The sequence below is a fragment of the Orbicella franksi genome, chromosome 11 (genome assembly GCF_964199315.1).
Source record: "Orbicella franksi chromosome 11, jaOrbFran1.1, whole genome shotgun sequence".
Taxonomy (NCBI): domain Eukaryota; kingdom Metazoa; phylum Cnidaria; class Anthozoa; order Scleractinia; family Merulinidae; genus Orbicella; species Orbicella franksi.
This window is the reverse complement of record NC_138155.1, coordinates 26,148,424-26,171,636: the sequence shown is the minus strand read 5'-3', so window position 1 is coordinate 26,171,636 and position 23,213 is coordinate 26,148,424. Positions and strand designations below refer to the sequence as shown.

The following is a 23,213-nucleotide window of genomic DNA, read 5'->3' as shown; positions in this document are numbered from 1 at the left end:
AATTTCTTTGCATTCTACCTTTCGTAAGTAAAATTTCAACTAAAAGTATCGGCTTTAAGTCCTACCACGTGCGCTTGCCGGACTCGGCTTACATTTCGCGTTGAACTTAACAGAGTGATACGTGCGTAAGAAGCTAGTTCAGGAACCATACGAGAAGCTAGGTTCTTAGCGGTTTTTTCGATGAAAGTTTGACCTTCTACATGAAAATGGCGTTCCTTTGCCAAACTTTGTCTTGTACTTGTTAACGCGCGCACTTGATTAAAACTTCAGGGAATTCTTTTACTCCTCATTTAGTCGTTTGTTTCCATACTTGGGTTTGTTCATTATACAATTTTTATATATTCTATTTTCAGGGTCGTCAACATGACCGTGAGGATATCAAACAGATTCAAGCAGGGAGGATGAAGACAAAGTTGAGAACAGATTTCGAAAATTTTGTTGAATTGAAATCTCTCCGATAAGAAATGGCAGTCTTGAAACTAGAAAAGATACTATCGAGTTCAAAACTCGTAGTTCCGTGAAAATTGTTTCTTTTTTTTTTTCTCGACTGAAATATTTGCATTCGAGTCGGACTTTCGGGCGCGGCAAAAAAATAAAATGAAATCGGCAGAGACTGTTAATTAATTCTGCCATTTTTGACGGAGAGGTTTTAACCGCTTTCCAGTTATCATTTAGTGCATGTTTTCAATTGGTGGGGAGTTTCATTCTTTGCTCGAGCGATCATCAACTTGATTGAACTATATTTTATCGGTCGGCATTTGCATGCTTTACTACGTGCACTTTGTCAAGTCGAGTATGTTTTGATTCTTTATTTGAAAATTACAAATTTGTGTAAAATCGCTCAACTCTCCAAGTTTGAAAACCTGTTACTAGGCGATAACATTTGTAGAGTATTTTAAGGTGGCGCTGCATGTGGAAACCAAACCGTGATAGTAACTATTGGTTACGTGATCATGTCAATCATAACAAATTCTGTTTTGATATAAACTGGACAAACAGTACAACGCTGAACATTTGATTTGTCGTGTTTTCCTAAATCGCATTTCAGTACTAAGTTCACCCGAAAGTCTCGTTTTAATTTATGATGTGAATTATCTATTGAAGAGAAATGCGGTTGCTAAAAACAATGACTGGTCGTGAACAATTGCTTCATTTTAGCCATCAAACTTTATGTTCTCGGAGAATTATTTCTCCTTGTCAAATCTTAGCATTTTCTTAGAGACGAAATTAAAGACGTTTCTTGATTGATTCTTCGAACAGCAGTCAAATAGACCTGAACATTTATTTGCCGTTTAGAAAGGTCACGGTGGTTAATTCATGTGATGTGAATTTTGTATGTTAAAAAGGCAATTTCCTTGCTCAAAATTCATTAATGACCCAACTGATCTGAAAATGCTGCAGCTTGAAGTTAATTAAAAGTGGTCAATGAAACTATTTCTATCGTTCTTTTATTATCTGAAATTTTGAAACACTTAAAAGATTTGTTTGCATATCTGAATTTGTTCGACACTTAATTCAAGTATTTAAATTTGAAACATTTGTTGACACGATCACAACAAATTATTTCACGCTTTCTTCGTTGTTTCGGTCGTGTTTCTTTTCTTTTTTTTTCATTTAATTCGCTTTAGTAAAAAGTGCAAACATTTTTTGACGTTTGTTGTGGATTGACATGCAGAGCCATCTTGAACATAAATAATTTTAGAAGAGGATATTGGGTTTCTGGATTGATCTTTGTATCCTGAAAATACAACATTTATCGGCAGATATTCTTTATTTTATTTATTTATTTATTTATTTTTTTTGAAGAAGAGATATTCTTTGATTCATTTCTGCACGGAAAACGTTCGGTTGATATTTTGTTTTTTGTTTTTTATCGGAGGGGAAATGAGCGCAAAAGGGTCAACCAGAAACCAAATATATCCTCTTGTTTAACTTCCAGCGAGGCTGTAATGAATTATGTCTGGTATCAAGCAACTCTTTCCAAAACTGTAGGTCTAATTGTCTGATTTTTCAAATTGTTTTGGCTTTCATTTGTACTATCTGAAATATTGAGTTTTAGAAATGTAGCTTTCACGAATAGATCTGTTTACAGAAATTTGTAGTCCCAATTGTTTGATTGTTCTACAATGGTATTGTTTTTGTCTGCAACCGACAGATAGACAGAATTCACCATTACATCTCTGATTTTCAAAACTTGGCTCCAATTGTCCAATTCTTTGAAAATTTTATCGCTTTCATTTTTTCTGATTCACTTTACATTTCTTACTAAAGAACGTAGCTCCATTTGTCTGATTCTTCTAAAATATTTTCGTTATCGTTTGCTACTACATGGACAAACTTTTTCAAAGATGTTATTCCAATTGTCTGATTCTTCTAAATGTTGCTCATTTCTGACCGATAGTTTTGCTGTGTTTAACAGAAGCCATATGATATATAGCAGTACAATTTGAAGCTTGATACTAATCTATAACACCTCGTTGGAAGTAATTTCTAGTAGATAACAAAGCAAGCCATGAACAGTTTTTTAATCGGCCTTTAAGTTGTCGGGTTTTGCTTTTTCATCTCGGCTGGAAATGACGGAAGTTCTAAAATTTTTGAAACGCGGTTTATTATTATTTCGTGGGAGTTATCGGGTTCATGGCTTGCCTTTGCTATCTTCTTGAAATATACTGGATGATAATATCACGTTAGATAGTTAAGCTGTGAATGACGGGCAACTAGAAATCTATTTACAGAAATGAGACGAGCTACTTAAAATGTCTACAACTGCAACGTTTCTGCACAAAATTGAGATGGTGGCGACACTTTACAATCGTTATAGTTAAGAGAGTTTGTAGTTGGGGCTCAAGTTACCCGGCTATATAAACTTTCTTAAATATTTCGATTTAGAAATGTTTTCACCCTCCCAACGTTGTGTAGAAACGTTGCAGTTGTAGAAATTTTAAGTTGCTCTTCTCATTTTTGTAAATAGATTTCTAGCTGCTCGTCGTTTTACGGCTGACTATTTAACAAGATATCATCATGGAATATACCATCTTGAACACAAACAAAATTTTTTCGTCAGTTTGTGTTCAAAATGGTATATATTTAAATTTTTTTGGCGGGAAAAATTCAAGGGGGTACCCCCTTAAAATTTTTGTCAAAAAAGTTGTCAGGGGAAACGCTGTGCAAATTTTTTCAAATTTTCCCGCCAAAAGTCTTAGTATATATAGGGCAAATTTTTTGATGACACCTTTGTAATTAATTTAATTGAATTTTACTTAATTAATTATGTTTTTTATTAGAACAATTAAAGGCAATAAAAGAATTGAAAGGAAATACTTGTTGTTTATTCTCTATTGAGATATTTACTTAGTTAATGAAGATTGCAAGAGAACTTCACCCTTGATTAGAGTATTGCACTTATTGACAATGAATAAAAATATAACTTAAAAAATAATTAAATAAAAATATTTAAATATCATCCTTGAAAATTAAAAAAATAATTGGCGCATGCGTATTTTGGGCGCCGTATTTTTTCTAAGTTTTTCGGCGGGGAAATTAATTTTTTTAAACGGAGTATATGAAGTATAAGACAATTTTTAAAAAAAATTGGCGCATGCGTATTTTAAGCGCCCGTATTTTTTCTAAGTTTTTTGGCGGGAAAATTAAAAATTTCAACATAGGTGACCTTGATGAGCAAATAAAGACAAGCATTCGCTTAATTCCAAAATAAAGCTTTTACACGACACTTATTCAACGAAAATTTAATAACATCTTTGAAAATTTTGCAATTCTAGTAAAAAAAAGGGAAACACTTGAAAACAGCTATACAAAACGCTATGTTTTGAGCAACGTTTAAATAAACTACAACGATATTGTCAAAAAAAAACAACAAAGCACTGTATAGCTGCAATAAACAAGTTGGAAAAAATTAACTTGATTTGTCAAAATTTTGTAGCGAAATTGAAACGTTATTCCAAAGAATTTGCACAATTACGGCTGCAGTTTCTTTATGAAGAAACAAGCCCCGCAATTATGCAAGGTCTTCTAAAAAACGCTTCAAAATTACGACAAAATTAAGATAAATCAATCAATTTTACCAACTTGTTTATTGCAGCTATACAATGCGTGATTAGCCTGACAAGAAATTCTACTACCCAAATGCCTTAAACGTTCGCGAGGTTTAAAATTCAAAACTAAACTTAGTAAACAGGTCGCTCGAAACTCCGCACGGCATCAAAATGTTTACAATTGTGACGAGCTACGCAAGAAATATTTCTCGTTTCTCTAAAGATCAATTTTTAGTGCTTAATTTTCAAGACCTTAATATTTCCTCCGCGAAAATAGAAGGCAGTCGGGCAGTCAAAAGTATTACAAGTTTTCCTTCCTTCTTATAAATGACTCCAAGAGTTCGAAACTAATTAGTGGTTCCGCGATATTTTGACAAATTCATTTCCGTTCTGAAATTTTTCATTGGAAAACTAGCAATAACAAATCTGCCTCTCGTTAAAAACTCGATAAAAACTCGATAAAAACTCGATAAAAACTCGATAAAAACTCGATAAAAACTCGATAAAAACTCGATAAAAACTCGATAATATATCCCGCGAGCGAAGTTCTACGTTTCAAAAATATAAACCCACGGAGTCATTTTACAGAAACAAGGCAAGCCTATTAAAATCACGTGAACATTTTGGAACCAAAAATCCTAGTGCAAAGCAATACTCGAGGCTCGTTTGTCAACAAACAAGACAATTAGAATTCAGCAACGAATTTTTCGAGCCTCGCACAAAATGGCCTAGTTAAACTTTTTGATGAAACAATAAAACTTAATGAAACTGAAACGATGAAATGTGTTTTCAGTAGTTCGAAAAATATACATTTCAATTTGCATGGCTCTAGACCATCCTCTTCTCTTCAAATATTTCTTCGTTGTTGTTGTTTAATTCAAGAGAAAAAATCGTCATCTAGCCGAGCCTAATATTCTTGAATAAATTTTTACAGATATTTACATATTTTCGGCTGGAATTAAATCTAACAATCTATCTTACTTTGCTCCATCGTCTAGTATTCTCTTTAGTGTCTTCTCGTCATTATGTTTTCTCCCAACACCATAGAGCATTGCTTCCATTCTTCTCGTTGTCACAAATCCTGAAAAAAAGAAAAGATTTGATTACTGAACTTGCTCTAGAAAATGTCATCGGAGCTTCAGCGTTTAGCACAAAGCGTAAATATTCATATCGATAAAAGTAAATATATATAAAACGTCTTCAAAAACACTATAAATTTTCATAACTTAAATGTTCAGTTTTTCCTAAAGCTTCCACTTCATTTCTATGTAGATTATGTAAACTTGATCAAGATCTGATTTCTCCTTATGAGATCAATAAAGGTCAAGCAAAAAGGTGGTGGGAATAAAGAAGTTCATCATCTAAGGAAACTGTCGCGATGTAATGACCCAAATTCCCACAACTAGCATAGAAAGAAATGTGTAATAACCAGTAGGGAGAGTTTAAATTTTGAGTTTTGAAGTGAAAATTAAGGAGTCAAGTTACCTGTAACGTTCCATTGCAATTGATGTCTCCTTTTCATCGTCATCTGAAAAAGGATAAAAAAAAAACTATTTAAGCAACCTATTTACAGCCATTTCCCGTATTTTGTTAGGATGTAGGTTTATAACCCGTCTTGTAACCTCAGGAAACTGATACATGGCCAGAAGTTCTTAATGTAACCCAAATACTTTGACTCCGTGAACGAGGAATAATTTGCAGGTACTGACAACTGACAATTGGCCATCGTTGACTTTTTCTGTGACATATCTTGTTTAGCGTCGACTAACTAGGACAAGAAAATTAAATTAACTTTACAACCTACAAAATTACGTTCGAACACAGTTTTTACCTTGAGAAGGATTCAAAAGCCATTTGCTGCGTGACATCTTGGTTTCTCCAAAGCACGTGCTCTCAGAGTTTTCCTGAAATAAAGTTCCTGTGTCAGGGTTTTGGGTTTCGTCACAGCTCCAAACGTAAATACCATCTTAAACTGAAGCTTGGTTCTGTTTTTGAAGCAATAGGCGACGCCAAAGGTGGATTTCTGCAACTTTAAGTTTCAACATGGACGGTTAACCTACGACCAAATTGAACGCGTGAAGAAAATTCATCACATGCATAATTTGCAATTTAAATTTTGTAACGTTTGTAATCACCCGCCGAGTGGAATTCGCTTATCTGATTAGCTCGTCTTCTTATGTTTCTTATTGAAAGTGAGCGCGGGAAATTTAAATTGCCCTCTTGAAAATGATATTTGGTTTTGAACTTTGAAAAATTTTCAAAACATTGCAAAGTTAACTGTGATTTATTTTGGCAAAAGTTAATCCTCTTTAAACGGCACACGGAAAGGGAGGTTATTAGCTTTCAAAGATATTTTGGTGGGTGGGGTGGGTAAGGTTCGAGAAAGAGGGGGCTTCTAGAGGGAAAGAAGAGCTTGCTTTGATTGTTGAATCAGCCAACACATCTGAAAATAAAGAGAACATCATATCTCATATGAATTTTGATAAGGTACAAAGGGGAGGGATGAGGCTAGAGAGCCCCCCCCCCCCCCAAAAGACACTTACAGTACATTTCTTTACAATGCGATTCAAGCGTTACAGGCAATAATAAATGAAACAAGATTTTTGTCACGACACAGGACTTCACTGCATAACGCGTGTGAAAACCTGTTTGATAAAGACTTTTTATTGGTAGCTAGTTGGCGGTAAGTGGTCTCAGGCTTTTTGGACCCATTTCCGGCACACGGGACAGTCAGATCAGATCTGGTCGAGTCGGGTCATACCGAGTCCAGTCGGCTTGGTTCGGAACGGTTCGGATCGGATCCATGCCGGTCCGAACATGATCATCCCGGCTTAAAGATGATTATGTTGATTTTGATTATTAATTGGGATAACAGTGACCGATAAGCCACCTTCTTTAGAATCGTGAATAATTGATTTTAAAAAAGTTGAAAAAGTATTTCTCTAGCGTCCCTTCATAATTTCCATTTTTCCGTCAGGATAAAAACTGTCCGACTTCTCTTCGGCATCGTGAAAAATACCAGCACTTTTCTGGCCCAGGGTTGGTTGATATATTTGAACAGAAAATTCAAGCCTTTTTTCATTTTTTAAAAACTTTTTTTCTATCATTTTGTAGACTCGACGCAATGAGTGAAATCACTTACCTGGAATAACAGCACATATGGCGAGCTGCCCTACTTCATTGAAAATTCTCAACTCTGAAGCCTGGACAGCCTAGAACCCAGGCGCCACCTTCCACACGATTTGATTGATGACGTCAACGAATGGCACCGACAAGCAACCCGTTCCCAGTCCCTGACGTGTGCTTCACGCTCGACCGGAAGGGAACGGCTGGGGAATGGGCTGAAGATTGCATAAAGTTTGACTCCTTGGCTTTTCATACTTTTTCATACTTTTTTCAGGGCTAGAATAGCTGAAAAATTGCCCAGTCTTTATAGATTTTGGACTTGTTAGGAACCGTGCTGATACATGACAAGAAGCACTTTATGACTAACCCCAAGGGAAACAGTGAGTTTTGTTTTCCTGAGACCATCAATGCTCCCTCAGGCGAAGCCAAGAGGAACACTGAGGGTCGAGGGAAAACAAAAATCACTGTTTCCCTTAGGGCCAGTCAGTAAGTGTTTTGTTATATCTTCCAACTCAAAATGGGAAAAACTGCGAAAAAATGTTTTGCTTGACACCGGCTGAAAACACAAATTTGCCGCAGTTTCAAGGTGCACGACCTGATCACTGCGAAAGTTCAATTTGATGTTTCCCCAGGGAATTCGTGAGTTTTGATCCATGACACGTGACACGTTCTGCTCCAATTAGAAGTACTTGAGTTGGGAGCTATAACAACCTTACATAATGCTGTCAAACGCACTTAGACTGAGAAAATGAGAAAGATTGACAAAGAAAATATGGAATGGGAAAGGATGGAGGAGAGGCAGCAATTTACAAATCTGCACGTTGCGGAGAAAAGCTTTGAACGCAAAGGAAAGAATTGGCATGGTGAGTAAGAAAAAAAATCTCAATTCTTTACAGCTAGCAGCAGTCTGAAGGTAATGAGTGAAAATTTCTGGAAGGCACCCAGAGGACTGGATGAGCGTTGTGGGAGTATCAAGACCTAAGACCTACGACCCAGGACCCAAGACATCAATACCCAAGACCCAAGACCTAAGACCTTCATGTAGTACTTAAGACCTAAGATCCAAGATCTTAGGTCTTAGGTCTTGTACATGGTGGGCTAAAGTTGCTAAACTATGGTTTGTATAGTTCGGGTTTGGATACTGGCTGGGATGTTGTGGCATTTCATGAACACAGTGGGTCTCTCTACATTTGCACCCGGGGGTATAAATGGGTACGACTCGAAGAAACGTTGGGACGCCGGGGGAGGGAGGGAGAGGAGGAGCTGTGACAGGCTGACATTCTTTCTAAGTAGAATACCTAGCAAGACTATCAATATTTTTTATGACAACTGGCAAAAAGTAATGCACCTTGCTAGCCTTATCTCTTTACATGCCTTTCTGCATCTACATGCATGTCAATTACTGGATTTAATACACACATGAAAATTCAAGAAAGTGTCTCGCACAAAAACCTAACACAGCGTCCCCGGTCAGGTCTCGAACGCAGACCGCTTGATCCAGAGTCAAACAAACTACTGATGAGGGCACCGCACCTCCACAGACCTTATATCAGAGGACTGCATATTCAAAATGGCTGTCTACGTGAACTAAGAGATGTTTTGTCTCATCTATTCATCCTCTAAATTGATGTGCGCCCCCCCCCCTCCACCTCCCCACCCCACACCCCTTTGCTCACTCAAGCAGACACAAAAACAATCTCTCTACAAACTCTGTAATTATTGGGATTTTTCAGGCTGAACCTAAGACTTCAGATTCAAGGGAGCTGAATCAAACATGTGAGGAGACATGCTAGAGGATGGTGCTATCATGAAGGATTAATCTCTGTTCTTCTGGGCCAGGTTGTTCAAAGTTTGATTAAGCTAACCTAGGATTTGTGAGAATTTTGATTTCAGTTTTCTAACTTTTCGGTGATGTTTTCTGTTTATATTGTTTGTCCTTCAATTTTGAGTTGAAATAATCTCAAACTACTCAAAACATTGGTAGTGAAAAACGTTTCTATACAAGAAAATGACTACTTCGGTTAACTTTTAAACCTGAGTTAGCGTTAACCAGCTTTCGAACAACCCGGCCCTGGTTGACAACTAAACACAGAAAAGAGCCACTTGCACCAAGTCATTCTAAGATACCTATATTTCCTTCAGTGATAATAAAATGTCATTTACAAACAATTTTAAGTACAAAAGTTCAATATTTCTTGTATTTATGATGGGACCTTGTGGATTGCAACAGTTACATTTCCTTCTGATCGGACGAGTAAATTACTGCAAGAAGAAAACAATAAAAAATATCTAAGCAAATAATGTAATTGATCACAGTCCCCTTTCTAATGAACACTTCCCACTGAGAGTTGACTATTAATAAGTGCCCCTATTCCCTTCTTATAAGTGCGCCCATACTGAATGTAACATTCAAGAAATTGACACAGAATAGACTGATTAGGTGAATGATTAAGAGGTCTTCTTATCATCTGAGCATTATATTGAACATTAGTATATACGACACAAGAGAACAGCGCTGTCAGAAGTGCTGATTGGTTAACTCGGAGGTAATTGGCAAAGCACTATGATTCACCCCGAGCAGCCAAAGAGAAACAAAATGGTTTATTGTCCGAAATAAAGTATTTTTTTGATCCACTTGTTATTCAGCGCATGTGGTATGTACTAAATCAATTACATGTATTCACTTCAGTGTTGGTCAAAGTGGTGGACATTTACCTCCCCTTTGGTGAATAATTGTTAACAAAAACTATCAAAGCCCCTGTTGGTCCCTACTGTAACAGTTCTTGAGTCCAGGTTTTGTTGTTGTTGTTATTTATTACAAAAAAAAGTATTGTATTTTAATTATTATTATAAACACAAATGAAATACCACTTGAACTTTCATGCAAAAAAATGATACCTTATAACGAGAAAAGATCACAGTTGGTATGGTTACAGGATAAATCATACCTTTAATAGTGGAAGTTAAATGGTTTGGTATTTCATTGTTCTTTACATAATAAATAGAGCATTACATGACCGTTCAGAGATACATGTACAACATTAAATCTGTTCTAGTGTTGAAAATATTTCACTCGTTTGCTGCACTCACGTGTGAAACATTTTCAACACTCAAAGAGAAATTTCTTATCTCCAGGCATCCATGTAATATCCTGTACATGCATATATCCACCCCAGATGTTTATGTTCAAAAAGAAATACACCCTTGCCCCTGATACGTGCCCCCTCTCCAATAGGCATGTGTAATAATTATTTAATGAGCTACCAAAATAAAATTAAGCACCCCGGGTGCTATCCAATCATTACAGATTTACAGATACAATAACCTTCAGGAACCAAAATGATCTGATAATTTTTCAGATGACCCTTATCACAAAGGAAGTACTTCAATCTGTCTGATGTTACAACATCATTGGTTTTTTCAGAAGGATTCATCTAGAATTCATCTACTGTAGAGATTTATTTTGAGAGCTCAATTATATTACCAAGAGGGATTAGTCTGGACAAATGTATTGCTTGCTTTAGCCAACTAATAAAAAGTAATAACTCTACCCCCTGAGAGTTGTAACTCTCTGAAAGTGGAAATAGGAAAAGGCTGCTATCATAACGTTAGCAAAGCCATGCTATTAAACTCAGTAAAGCATACATTGGAGTCCAATGATGCACGCTTATACTGTGAGCAAGGTTAAAGTTGCGACATCATTTTCGCCGATTGACAATGTTATAAAACAACTGATTCATGCTACAAAAACTACGGTTAACTCTCGACTATGCCTCAAATGTCCATGTCCATGTAAGTCAATGATGCACCCCAAAAATTGAATCAATTGTCAAACAAGGATCATTACAGTACTCTTGGTACTTTACAGTATAAGATTAAAACTTGAGTTAGCGTAGACTATACACTTCACATAACACATAACAGTATCATACCATGCATCTGACTCTAAACAGATGACCGGCTGAGCTTCAGTGCCTGGATAAAGTTTCTTTGCATTTTGCACCAACGAGCAAACATGTCCTGCATACATAGGATTTGCAGTACCTTTAGCTGTTGAGGGAAGAGAAATAATAATTAAAATTAAATCAGAGTTAAAAATTGTGCACTTTTATTACTACTTCGATCAAAACCAAAATAAACTCAAACATGTGACATAGATCAAGGAATGGACGTTTCTGTGTTTTATATAATGCATTAGCCAATTCCAGCAGTGCCTATACCCCCAGGTAATAGCCAGTCATTTGTTCACACCTTAATGCTAGGGGTGGTACACTTGAAATCCCTGAAGCATTTGTAATCCTTGTGGGTTTGGTCTCGCATGTGATAGAGAAGGCAAGCTTACATGATGTTGTCCCGTTGTTAACTCTCAACCTGAGGCATTTGACCAACTTATTTGTTTCCACTCAAGGGAATTTGTCTCCCTGCCACGTGCACCCCAGGGATTTTCTGTAGGGCTGGTCTGAGGGCGATGGATAGGCACTACTAGAATTGAGTAGTGTATTTATAAAATGACAGAAAAAAGTGAGTGCTGTACATGTATCTGGGAAAATGCTCTCAATAAAGTTAGAGTGTCTCTGAAAATACTGTATTTTACCCCTTCCCCAGATCACTTATTCCTTATTCTGCACACATCACAGATCCATTGTCCCCAAGAAAAGATTAAGGCTAATGGTGAGCCAAATTTAGTGGTTGCAAATTTAATATTTAAAAAAAAAAAAAAACTCCCATTTCATTCGCATGGAATAGCTTTTTTCACAGAAGTTCATTAGTGATGTGTAGATAAGGCAAAGCAAAAGGTTACAAGGTGTTAACAATAAATCTTCCCTTGCATCTCTAAGGTAAAGATTAAAGATGTTCATTAAAACACAAAAGACAGCTTGGTTTTCATCAATTCCTAATCTCTAACATAGTTCAACATCAACCGGAATTCTTAAAATATGGTAAGGGTAACAACCCCTCAAAAGTAACGAGCCCCAAAGGCTACATGCACTAAATGCAGACGCAACGAGAGTCATTACTTTCAGAAGTTTATAGTTGGTACAAATGATGTCACAATTCCAGAAACTTGAGAATTTTTTGTTCTTGTTTATCTTTATTCATTTGTATGTAATTTTGCTGTAAAAATTGGCTTTTGTTTCCGAGTGTGTTCATGATAAAATTATGGTGTCAGTTTCATTCACACTTTGGCTCATCTGTCTTGAACAGAAAGTTTACTACATTTTCAAAGGGATGCATCATATAGGAAGGCAATTTGACAAGTTACCATTTTGTCGACAGTGTATTTACCTCTAAAGCCTTTTTAAAAGAAATTGCTATATGTTTTCTTAGTGCGTATTTTAAATTGCTGAGATTGATCGCAAATAATAAACAGCAGTGATATGTAGTGCTGATGGCCTAGTGTTTGAGGTGTTTATTTTAATTTTACCACACTAACTTGCATATGGGGGTGTACATAATACTTGTGGGAATTCTGGAAGTATTGGGGGGCGGGGGAGGAAGATTTGTGTTAAAAAAAATGGAAATTCTGGGAAGGAGAAGGACTCCTAAGTAAAATCTACTGCGTGGCGGGGTTATGGATATCTTCTGGATTTTACATTGTACACCTCGAACATTCAAACAATTAAACATTTACAGTGTTATGACTGAGAAAATTACGAATGCACCCGTATTATTTACATTACAGTGCAAATCAAAAATTAACGATAGAGTTTGCCTGCTCTCAGTCAATCACATTGAAGTAATTTTCTCAAATCATGAAATACTTCAAAGTCCTGTGATCAGCGAGTGACTTGTGGCAATTCAACTTACAATCTACAATAAAGTTTTACACTACTACAAACTGTAGGAAATTAGTAATGACAACACATAATTAAACGCGTTCTTCTGATGTCTGCAAATGCGAGATGTACGTCTATAAACATAAGCTTTATACACTGACCTGACAGAGCTAGACCTTGTTGGTCGCTACATAACACTCCAATAACGCCATGTTCGGACATGCTAGGAGAAAACATCAAAAAATAAACATTTTTACAATGATTGCTTGATCTCCTAATCATGAACAGATGTAAAGCGAACTTACATGTCATCTAAATGAGAATCTAAAGATTTTTCCATCTTAAAAATCGAGAATATCTACCAGATAATCTTTGACGTGATAATTATTATGTTGCAGTAGTGGTTGAAGTAGTGTTACGTGACGGTTCTATGAATTTAGGTACTGACCGCTGACATTTTCCTGGCTCGTCACTCGTGCCAGTATTCTCGCGTTCATAGCCCTCGCCCGCCCCCAGTCACCCACGAAAATAACACAGAACAGCACGTTCTTGGATCCCTTTCTGGAGCTTTTGTGGGTTCTGGAGAAATTGAAATAGAGACCAGAACCAACACTGCTGGTGATTCGTCTCCTTGGATTGAAATATTCGGTTTCATGAAATTTTTATTTTAAAGAGAGATTAAAATAAAACAAAGACGGATTTATGTTTAAACAGGACTCGAATCCCCTGTTTGAATACTAGAAATTAAAAATATAAATTTTAGCGACTAGCGCATGTTTTTGTAGACATTTTAGCAAAAATGATACATCATTGTAAAAACTTCTGTTATTTATAAATATTCCTAGCTGGTCGACATTTTCACCGCTCAAATGCAAATTGGGAATTCTATTCATATTAAATGGATTATTCTCCTAGTGGTATCAGCTGCTTTGCACTGAAACTAAACATGAATCACCATTGTTTTTGCATGGGCAAAAGTTGGCTTTAAAATTTCTTTATTGCCTCGCGCTTTCCTCGTAAACACAGTTATGTTGATGTCCCTAGATAACGAACTATTTATGAAACGCAGTTTTACAGACAATTTCCGCTAACGATCTGTCAACGCAAGCAGCCAATTAGCTGTTAAACATTTGTCGAGTAAAGAGACTTGTTTGGCATATCAGCAACATGGAAACTCAAAGAGCTTTTCTTTCGGCCGTGTCGGCTGAAAGACAGAAATCTTGGCACAAGGTATTTCCATCCATTTTTCTATCCCTTAATCAATTTTACCTCTTGATTTTATGCACAATTTTATCGACGTAATTTTCTTTTCGGAAATTAAAATTGGCAAAATAGATGTCGCTATTGGTTACGCTGAATAAGACAGTTAGCCTTTCTGTCGCTTCATGTTTAAAGATGTTTCATACAAAACCGAAATACAACAAACTTTTCTGGCATGAAAAACCCGTATCTTAGCTAGTTTTTTTTTTTCTATATTGTGATTGGAAATGCGTGAAAAACCATGCAAAGCACGGTAAAAAGTTTAGAATGTAAAATATCGAAATTATGATATGGACGGAATAGGAAAACTCTTGATAAATATTATTTTTCGTTTTGTGAAAATAAGAAGAATTCGAGCAAAAAATGCACGTATGAAAAGCTTTTTATATCATGGCGATCTCCTTAGGTTTGATAACTTTTCTTTCTTCTTAAAACCCTGCTTGAAAATTGACTGAAAATGCATTGCCATAGAAACTCATTAGTTCAGTACCTGCAATAACGCAAGCATATACCCTCAGATTGTTTTCAATTCACACCGGCGTTTTACGTCTGCGTTCGATCGTAAGCAAGGATATAAAATAACCACAAAACCTAAAGAATAATTTATATAGTGGTCAAGATATAAATGACATAAGAAGGCGTCAGGAAATGTTTTCATGGTAATTTTCTACCGAAGAATTATGATAATATTTCTAGCTTCAACGTAAGGAAATATGTCACAATTAAAACTGTTCTCCGTTGGTTTTTAGTTTTGTGTGATTGGTGTTATACATCAATACATGATGTTATTGCTTCGTGGCATCGCTTAATTAAATTTGGCTGCATGCTACTTGACTCAGTTGAAGAGAATCTGAATATTGTTTTCTGTTTTCATTTTTTCGTGTGTCAAGGCACCTCGACTTCATCTTAGTTTCAGTCCACATGTAAACAAAGAAACAAGAATTAAGCCAATATTTTAACAGCTGGTTCTCAACGCTAACTAATTATATAGTACTTGATGACATTCTCCTTGAATTGTCCCCAGGCGGAGGCCAATTATGAAGAGGTGCTGCGTCAGATCTACAAAACAAAATGGAGGAAGCACTTCAACAAAGAGAAACTGCGGCTGCTGGTCTGTTACACGAGATTTCTTTTATTAAATGACACCGTGAAACATTCAATTATAATTACTTGTTCGTATATTCGTAAGTCTGTGGCTAGGTTGCCCTTAGTTACTAAGACAGACAGAGCTAGGGAGAATAGAATGATACTGAACTTTGATTCCCAGTGTCCTCTGATAGTTCTTTGAAGGCTATTCAGTTTCGTAATAAGTGGCATGAGGTATAGTTATCAAGTTTTTTTGAACTTGTAGCTCGTAACAGCACCCATTTTAGGCGTATTCTTATTCAGCCACCTCAAGTTAAACTAAAGATCTCGATCTGTAGATTTTCCGAGACAGCGTTCAGCCAATCAGGCATTTTTCTTAAAAAAGCCTTTATACGAGTTGTCTATTAATAGATTCGAAGAAGGCACTCAGGTACGGGAAAATTTTTCTCTAATATAATCCTCTCTTCTGTCTCTTGCTAACATAAGGTCAAGCAAGTGGAATAGCAACCAGTTGCTTCGGAAAATAATTTCGCCCGCCTTAAACTCAGGCTTACTATGTTTTCACTGTGACCAACAGTATCGGTGGCATGTGTTTTATGTTGCTTTGTTTGTCTCTTTGACTCCATCTCAGTTGAATTGTGTTTTGAGTTTAAAAAAACACCCCATTCTATATCAACAGTATATCCCGCCCTTCGTCTCTTTCGTGTCTCTTTAATGTCAGAACGCTCCATAAATGGTTCATAAACACGCAAAAAAAGAACTTGGCCAATATCCAGCAATCTTGACCTTACACTTGGTCAATAACCCATACTTCATATTAATTCACAGTTGTTCGAATGCCACTTTCATTGCGCAGTCGCACTACAAAACCTTCAAAACTACCAGAAAGCAATGCGGCACTTCCGGCGAGCCATGGAGGTAGTCAGCTGGAGAAAGGTCTGTAAAATACGTCTGTCCGACTCTAAACCTGCGTAACAGACGTTCAATTCCAAAAACACGCGAAGGGAACGAAACTGCGAGCGAGTTCGAAAAAATAGGGAGTGGGGGGAGGAGGTGGGGTAAAATATTATCCCCACCCCCTACTTCTCCTCCTCCTTTTTTGTTCACCCCCTCCCCACTTCTCCCCATTTTTTGCTCACCCCTGGCGCGCCCGTTCGCTCGCTAGCTTGCTCGATCTCTCCCCCTGAAAAATGGAAAGGAAACGTCTGCTGCACAGGCTAGTATACGAGTTGATCAATCATGACCAAGTATCTATAAATTGTCGTACTACATACATTTGACGCGTGTGCTTACTTACAATAATCGGGATGAATGGATTCTCTTTCCTTTTAGGATGAGTGCCAGGCAGGTTGCATCACTGGAAGGGTTCTACACCTGCACGTGCCTACCCTGGCAAGGATAGCTTGCTGTCACATTCACACAGGTTTGAAAATCATTCACTGTCGATCTTGTTCGGTTCTTCTCCAAATTAGTTTTGATTGAAGGAAGCGCGCTTTTGTTCATCAACTGTTTCTATGATCGATCTTTGTCATTCATTTAAATATACTAACAGAGAACTTTAAGTTTTCTTATAGCAATTACCAATTATGACTTCCTTTTCCAATGCTATTGTTTGTTACTGGGATGAATGTATTGATTTTATCCAAGAGTCATTTTCTCTTGTTTTAATTATCGACAACAGGAATCACTTTTCTTGGTGAGCAATTCGCTCCCAGTTTAAGCACCACTGAAAACTTGTTCTCGACGTTAATATGTCGACTAAGCATTACTGGGTCATATATCTCTTATTTTCCTTTTCCTTTTTTATCAGGAGAGCTTAACGAGGCTCTAAACAATATTGACAAAGCTATCTTACTTGACTTCAGAAATCCGGTAAGTTTCCTTACTCTCCCTTCCCTCTAGTGGGAGACCTAGGGGGATTCCCTTGATGAAAAGGCCGGAGAGATGCTCATCGGATAATTTGAATTAAACCCCTGAGGGAGACCAATCTGGGCCTGGTTCGAGCTCTATTTGACCCACTTAAAACGGAATAGACTTGATTACCAGTCGCTGTTTAGGAATTGAAGAAAGGAGCGCGCCAGTAGACCGGACTTGAAAGACTGGTGGAAATCGAGCCTAGAAACGGACATAAGAGCGTTTTTAATTGTTGTTTCTTCGAGTATACCCTAAAAGATACCTTGACAGCTAAAAATAGTGTCGTTTCGTCGTGGACGCCCTAAGTGAGACCAGAATCCCTGATTTATACCCCTAAGCGAGACTACGAGCATCATGTGGAAATGTCCCCGAGAGTACACGTACCTCACAACATCACTTTTTTCTAAGTCGCACTTTTTTCTTTGTACACTCTCTTCGTAATTTTTTCTCCCTCCTCGCCAGTCAAACCCTTGATGTTGTTTAAAAAATAAAACATGATCTATAATTCCAATAGCATGTGCTTATTGTGCTATTTCTAAGATGAAAAAGCTGGGTTTTCGAACCTTTTCTAGCACTGATATCTCAGTAATATAATTTTAACTGCTTTTTCGCAGGATTTATTCTGCGTCAGATCATTGGTTAGTTTCCTTCTAAAACAGCAAGAAAAGGTAATGGAAGTAAATAACAACAAGCGATATTGTAGTAACCTCTTCACTGCTGCGTTAGAAGCGGGAACAGTTCTACAATTTACTTAATCGTAATATCCCAGTCGGCTTTGAGTTGCTAATCAAAGTTGTTCGTAAAGAAGATTAGGTTTCAAACCCTCCACATAGTCGTAAAAATACCAGTTACCAGGGTGTTATTTTTCTTGTTTGTTTCTTTAAGAAAAGGAGCCATGAAAACTAATTTATGAAGCTATGTAGCCCCTACGTACCCCTCCACCCCTAGTCCATTTGCTAAAAAGAACCTTTTCTAACAAGTACTTGATGTCATTTTGTATTGCAGGCTCTATCGGATGCTAGTTTTGCCATCCAGTTGAGTCCAACTCAAGTCTGTGGTTGGCTTCTCAGAGGACTCTTCAAGAAAATCAAGGTTAAAAACAATGCTCATGTTTTACAGGGAAATCGTTTTGTATGACCTCGGGTTCTTTCTTACATCAACAGACTTGTCAAGGGATGTGATGTAAACTTCCAATATCCTGGCCGGGAATCGAAAAAAAAAACAACAACAAAAAACAGATAGAAATCGGCGTCTAATGTTTAAATATAATATGGAAAATTTGTTTGATTAAAAAAGTACGCCATACGCTCGGCATTTTGATGTGCTCCAACCAAATTGAAGTTTTGAAGCTTTTCAGAAAAACTTGACACGTATGCATATGAAGGGTCAATTTATCTAAAACTACAGCAATCAAAATTGCTATTTAATCAATTTTCGAAGCGTTTTACCAGATGGCGTTGGATAACTTTATTTAGATTTGAGTTAGAAATCTGCGTCAGCGGTGTAGCATTTTAACAATTCAGAATAGCTATTTGATACATCATTATAGACTCTTTGCATAAAATGATGTTAAGTTTAGGTGACGGTTAAGTATGCCATTGCGTATGTTACAAGAATAGTCCGTTTTCTCTCAACAGAGGGAAGAAACTCATCTGAAATTTTCCAAGCAAGAACGTGACCTTGATAAGGTTAGCAACGAAAAATATTTGAATAATTAACAGTAAGGGAGATTGATCCTCAAAGAAGTAATATAGTCTTCTATTTTCGGCAAATCAAATGATTCTAATGTTGTAAGGTAAAACGTTAGACACATCATCTTCGGCAATCGCACTTAAATGAAAGTTAATACACCAGTTGTTAGAAAATATAGAATTAACGGCTTTTTCCACTTGAGGAGTTTTTGATAAAACAATGAAGTTACATAGTACGTACATGACCTTTATAGTGCACGCCTGTTTGGCATATTTCACATTTAAATGTGTATGTTTAAGTGGTTTTTTTTAACATCAATCGTTTTGATTGAAAGGCATGTGAGGTCAATCCAGATGCAGTGATGTTCATAAACATCAAGGACCTGAGGACTCACTTTCAGACACTGTTTGATCGGTAAGTTTGATCTGACTTTAGATCAGCGGCTGAAACATTATAATCAGTCAATCTTCAATCAGTCGTTCAGTAAGTCACTCAGGTGATCAACTGTTGTCCGGCAGTCAGTCAGACAGACAGAAAGTCAGTCACTCAGTCAGTTAGTCAGTCAAACAAGCTCTATAGCAAGTAGGTGAGCATTCAGTCAATCAATCAAGTAAGCCTTCAATAAGCCAGCAAGCCAGTCAGTCCGTCATGCACTTGACAAGACAATTCATCAGTTAGACAGTCCGTATCAAACATTGTGCCAGTCCGTCTTTCAGTCAAATATTCAGACAGAGAGACAGCATGACAGTCAGTCAGTCAGTCAGTTAGGCAGTCAGTCAGTCAGTCAGACAGTCAGTCAGACAGTCAATCAGTCAGTCTGTCCTTCAGTCAATTAGTCAGTCAGTAACGTAGTCGCCAGTCAGTCTGTCAATCAGTCAGTCAGTCCGTTCGTCCGTCATTTAGTCCGTCATTCAGTCATGCAGTCAGTCAGTCAGTCAGTCAGTCAGTCAAGTCAGTAAGGCAATCGATCAATTCACTCACAATTTCACTCGCAAAAAGTGATTAAGAGTAGCTAAGTGCATTTGCGGGTAGTTCTAGGGTCAAAGCAAACCGACTTTTTCTCATCTACTGAAACATTTCTTCTTTAAGATTTCTTCCTTCAATTCGTGTGTCTCACTCGCTATCTGTCCGTGACGTTATCGACGTGGAGATTACTACAAAACCGAGGTCAGCCAAGGGAAGACTTGAATCGAAACAAACGCTTTCCACTCGCGTAATGCTCACAGGTACTACTTAACGTTTTATCAGTCATTTTGAACACTTTTAAAATGCTGCTTCTAGCATAGTATCCGTTTTATAATGTTAGCAGAAGCAAATGGTTGTCATAGAATATTTGGGCGGAACTTTTCACCTTACAGAAGTGCCAGGTTCTACGTCTAGGAGGCTAATCAGTGTCTCACAGCAGTTAACCCAAAGCTAGTATCCACATAAAACGCTACAAATGTTCAATTTTCTGGTATCTGATTACTAATTAATGAGCTGGTCCGAATGGCCATGGGTATACTATATTCTGAGAATATCAGCTTTCAGTTAAATTTCAGTCCACGTACAATCTCTGAGCTATTAGTAAATTTAAGAGGTTTCAGATCCATTAAAAACGCCTTTCTTTCTCAGCTGACATTTCAAATTTTGACTAGTTCTAAGCAATCCTTAAACCCTATTAGCCCTTATACTAGGCTTTTTTTTTTCTTCTTTTTTTTTTTCTTTTTTTTGTTTCAGGCAATCCACCTCCAACAGGCGTCATTTTCCAGACAGTGGCCCCTCCTTCTTCGCCAACCTTTATGTGCGGAGTAGCGAAACCACAACGACACGTTCGAACATGCCCTCCTCCACTAGTGAAACACTCTGAAGCAAACCTTGAACGCTTTCATACCGAGCCAAGTATATCACATCACAAATATTCTCTGCACATGAGCAGTGGACATCCACAAGGACCAACTTTACATGCGACTTCCTGGGCTAGCACGTGCAAATCACGTGCTCCGCGAGTGACTCTCAGAGATGTGGTAAATTCAAAGAGTGCTTGCGTATGCAGCAACAGAAGGTTCATTGGAATTCGAGATCTCCGAAAGGAAGACGAGGAACTGGAACCTAACGAGGTGGGTATGCAGAACGGTGGCTTAAGGTCATTCCGCTGAAATAAAACCTGCACTGAGATTTTTGTGAAACTTTGCCTATCGATTGTTTATATCATAGGAACTTCAATTTTGAAATAAAAATGAGGGGTCCCCATGTTCGTTTAGGAGCAAAAACACCTTGTTCATACCCATATAAATCCTTATAATAGCACCATGATTGTAGTTGCGATTGCTTGCTAAATTCACGTTTCCGACGATTACTTTTTGTTCGACACTGAGAATTGGTCCATATTTATTTTACACAGAGAAATTTGTTACTCAATTCAAAGCAACAGAAAAAAAATTATAGGTCACCATACTCGTTTGCGAGAAAATGACGATTTACCTTTATGGCGAGGTCCAGCTGTAAAGAAAAAGCCGCCATTTTTTAATGCGCGCGCGCTAATCACGCGTGAAATTATACGCAGTAGGGATGCGCAATACAATACTGGGCAATGACCTTAATTATTATCATGTATAGTACACAAAGTGTCCTCTGTGATACACTACACAACAAGTATTAATATCTGAAATAGCCTTTGCGTGGCTATATTACGAGAAACAAACGCTTTCTTCATTCAGGCCTCGGGGAATTAACTACCATCTCTAAAAGAGTCTTCTAGCTATTAGCTTTTAAACGAGATTTGCTACTTAACTAAAATTTCAGTGAAATTTAATTTGTCGAATTAATCTGTTTCAGGATCTTCCATATTTAGGCGAAAGAATGTACTCGAGGTGAGAATTTATATTTTCTTGATGAATACTAAAGTAATTTATAAAATCACGCTTTAAAATCATTACCTGACGATAACTTTATTCTTTACTTCCATGTTCAGAAAATGGTTGCAGGATAGAATTCCAACAAAAATCCCGGACTTTGCAGGCTGCCGAAAACTGTGACTTAAATTAGCGAGAAGGGATTTCGTCAAATTCCGCCAATTATCAAGCCCATTGAAGAAAGGCGCCATCTGAAGGCGACTAAGCCCACATAGTTTTCCTGGTAATGACGTAACACAAAGGCCTTGTGCCCAGGGTCTCTCCTGTTTCCGCCACCGAGAGGTAGTGGGAGAGATATTTGCTCTTGGGGGCAAACGAGGATGCTTCTCCAAAGGCTGATAGAACCTTCATCTCTAAAGGGCTAAAAGGACTTTAATTTTAACGTGTTAAATCCGCATACGACCAATTACATTTTAAATATTTTTAACCTCGACAAGCGTTGTAAAACTTTTAGTTTAATGTACTATCCGTTTTATTGTATAATATTGAACTTTTGTGATCGTTTTGTTTTTTTAGTTGGTGCACAACCCCGCAAGCTGAAAGCGTTGATATCTAGTCGTGTTTAAGTAAAGGTTATATGTATGTGTGACGCTCGCTTGCGGCTCGATCAGGTTAAGGGACACTCTAAACGAGGTTGGCTGCCATCTTCATCAGAGCTAGTATGAAGATCGATGTGCAAACTACCCTTGCATGAAAAAACAGAATGCTTGGAATTGTTTGTTTTAGGTTTGCTATATCATGTACACGTACCCTGTTCAAATGGTTTCATACAGTGAGAATCAGTAATAGAACTTAAACTAAGTTTAGTGCATGCGCCTTAGAGTTCTAGCCCCAGACTCTACGGATGCGAGCGAACGTCTCTGTAAGATGTCTGAATCGCTAACCAAAAGTGTAAAAATTCCGAACGAAATATTTTAATGATCGCCTTCAAATGCAGTGCTATAGAAAGCTTATATATGTTAGTTTTATAAACTGAAGGTAAGAAAAATAGCGATTCAAATGAAATGCACGAAAGAGAAAATGTTCGAAAATTAGCGTATTTGGACTGACCCCGGACTACGTGACGTGCCACGAAAATCTGTAGAGGCAGATGTTACAAGCGTAAGTTTAATATGAAAAACTTCTAAGGGTCCAACAAGTGTTGACAAGACTAATAAGTAGGTGTGACGGCACAACAGTTGGTTAGCATTTGTACAAGAATGGGTTTGTTTAATCATTTAGCACAGCTATTTTACAATTCACAATTAAAACAAAGTTACGGTAGTGATGCTATTTTGAGGTAAAACACAAAAACAAAAACAAAAACAAAAACAATGAAAATAAATGGCTTTACTGTATGTGTCATTCCTATGTTTTTCCATTGACTATACCATTTTCCAAATGTAAATATCCTTACTTTTTCAACCAGTCAG

General features: G+C 37.2%; 2 protein-coding genes and 1 long non-coding RNA gene across 3 annotated transcripts; 1 reads left to right on the top strand and 2 right to left on the bottom strand.

Annotated features, from left to right (window-relative positions):
* Positions 1 to 3,731: 3,731 nt before the first annotated feature.
* On the bottom strand, positions 3,732 to 6,174 carry LOC145502981 (uncharacterized). Its single transcript, XR_014051407.1, has 3 exons — positions 5,884 to 6,174; positions 5,538 to 5,580; positions 3,732 to 5,133 (listed from the first exon to the last, which is right to left on the bottom strand). It is a non-coding gene; the product is annotated as an uncharacterized LOC145502981 (long non-coding RNA).
* Positions 6,175 to 8,840: 2,666 nt separating this feature from the next.
* Positions 8,841 to 13,440, bottom strand: LOC145503167 (ragulator complex protein LAMTOR5 homolog). The gene is made up of 4 exons (XM_081482630.1): positions 13,261 to 13,440; positions 13,117 to 13,178; positions 11,111 to 11,228; positions 8,841 to 9,440 (listed from the first exon to the last, which is right to left on the bottom strand). The coding sequence occupies exons 1-4, from the start codon at positions 13,293 to 13,295 to the stop codon at positions 9,380 to 9,382; spliced, it is 276 nt and encodes a 91-aa protein (XP_081338756.1). The 5' UTR covers positions 13,296 to 13,440; the 3' UTR covers positions 8,841 to 9,379.
* Positions 13,441 to 13,853: 413 nt separating this feature from the next.
* Positions 13,854 to 21,924, top strand: LOC145502234 (uncharacterized). The gene is made up of 15 exons (XM_081481488.1): positions 13,854 to 13,872; positions 14,094 to 14,185; positions 15,240 to 15,326; positions 16,130 to 16,237; positions 16,634 to 16,724; positions 17,112 to 17,173; positions 17,830 to 17,883; positions 18,221 to 18,307; positions 18,853 to 18,903; positions 19,242 to 19,321; positions 19,997 to 20,120; positions 20,288 to 20,326; positions 20,659 to 21,006; positions 21,725 to 21,759; positions 21,861 to 21,924. The coding sequence occupies exons 1-15, from the start codon at positions 13,854 to 13,856 to the stop codon at positions 21,922 to 21,924; spliced, it is 1,341 nt and encodes a 446-aa protein (XP_081337614.1).
* The last annotated feature ends 1,289 nt before the right edge of the window (positions 21,925 to 23,213 follow it).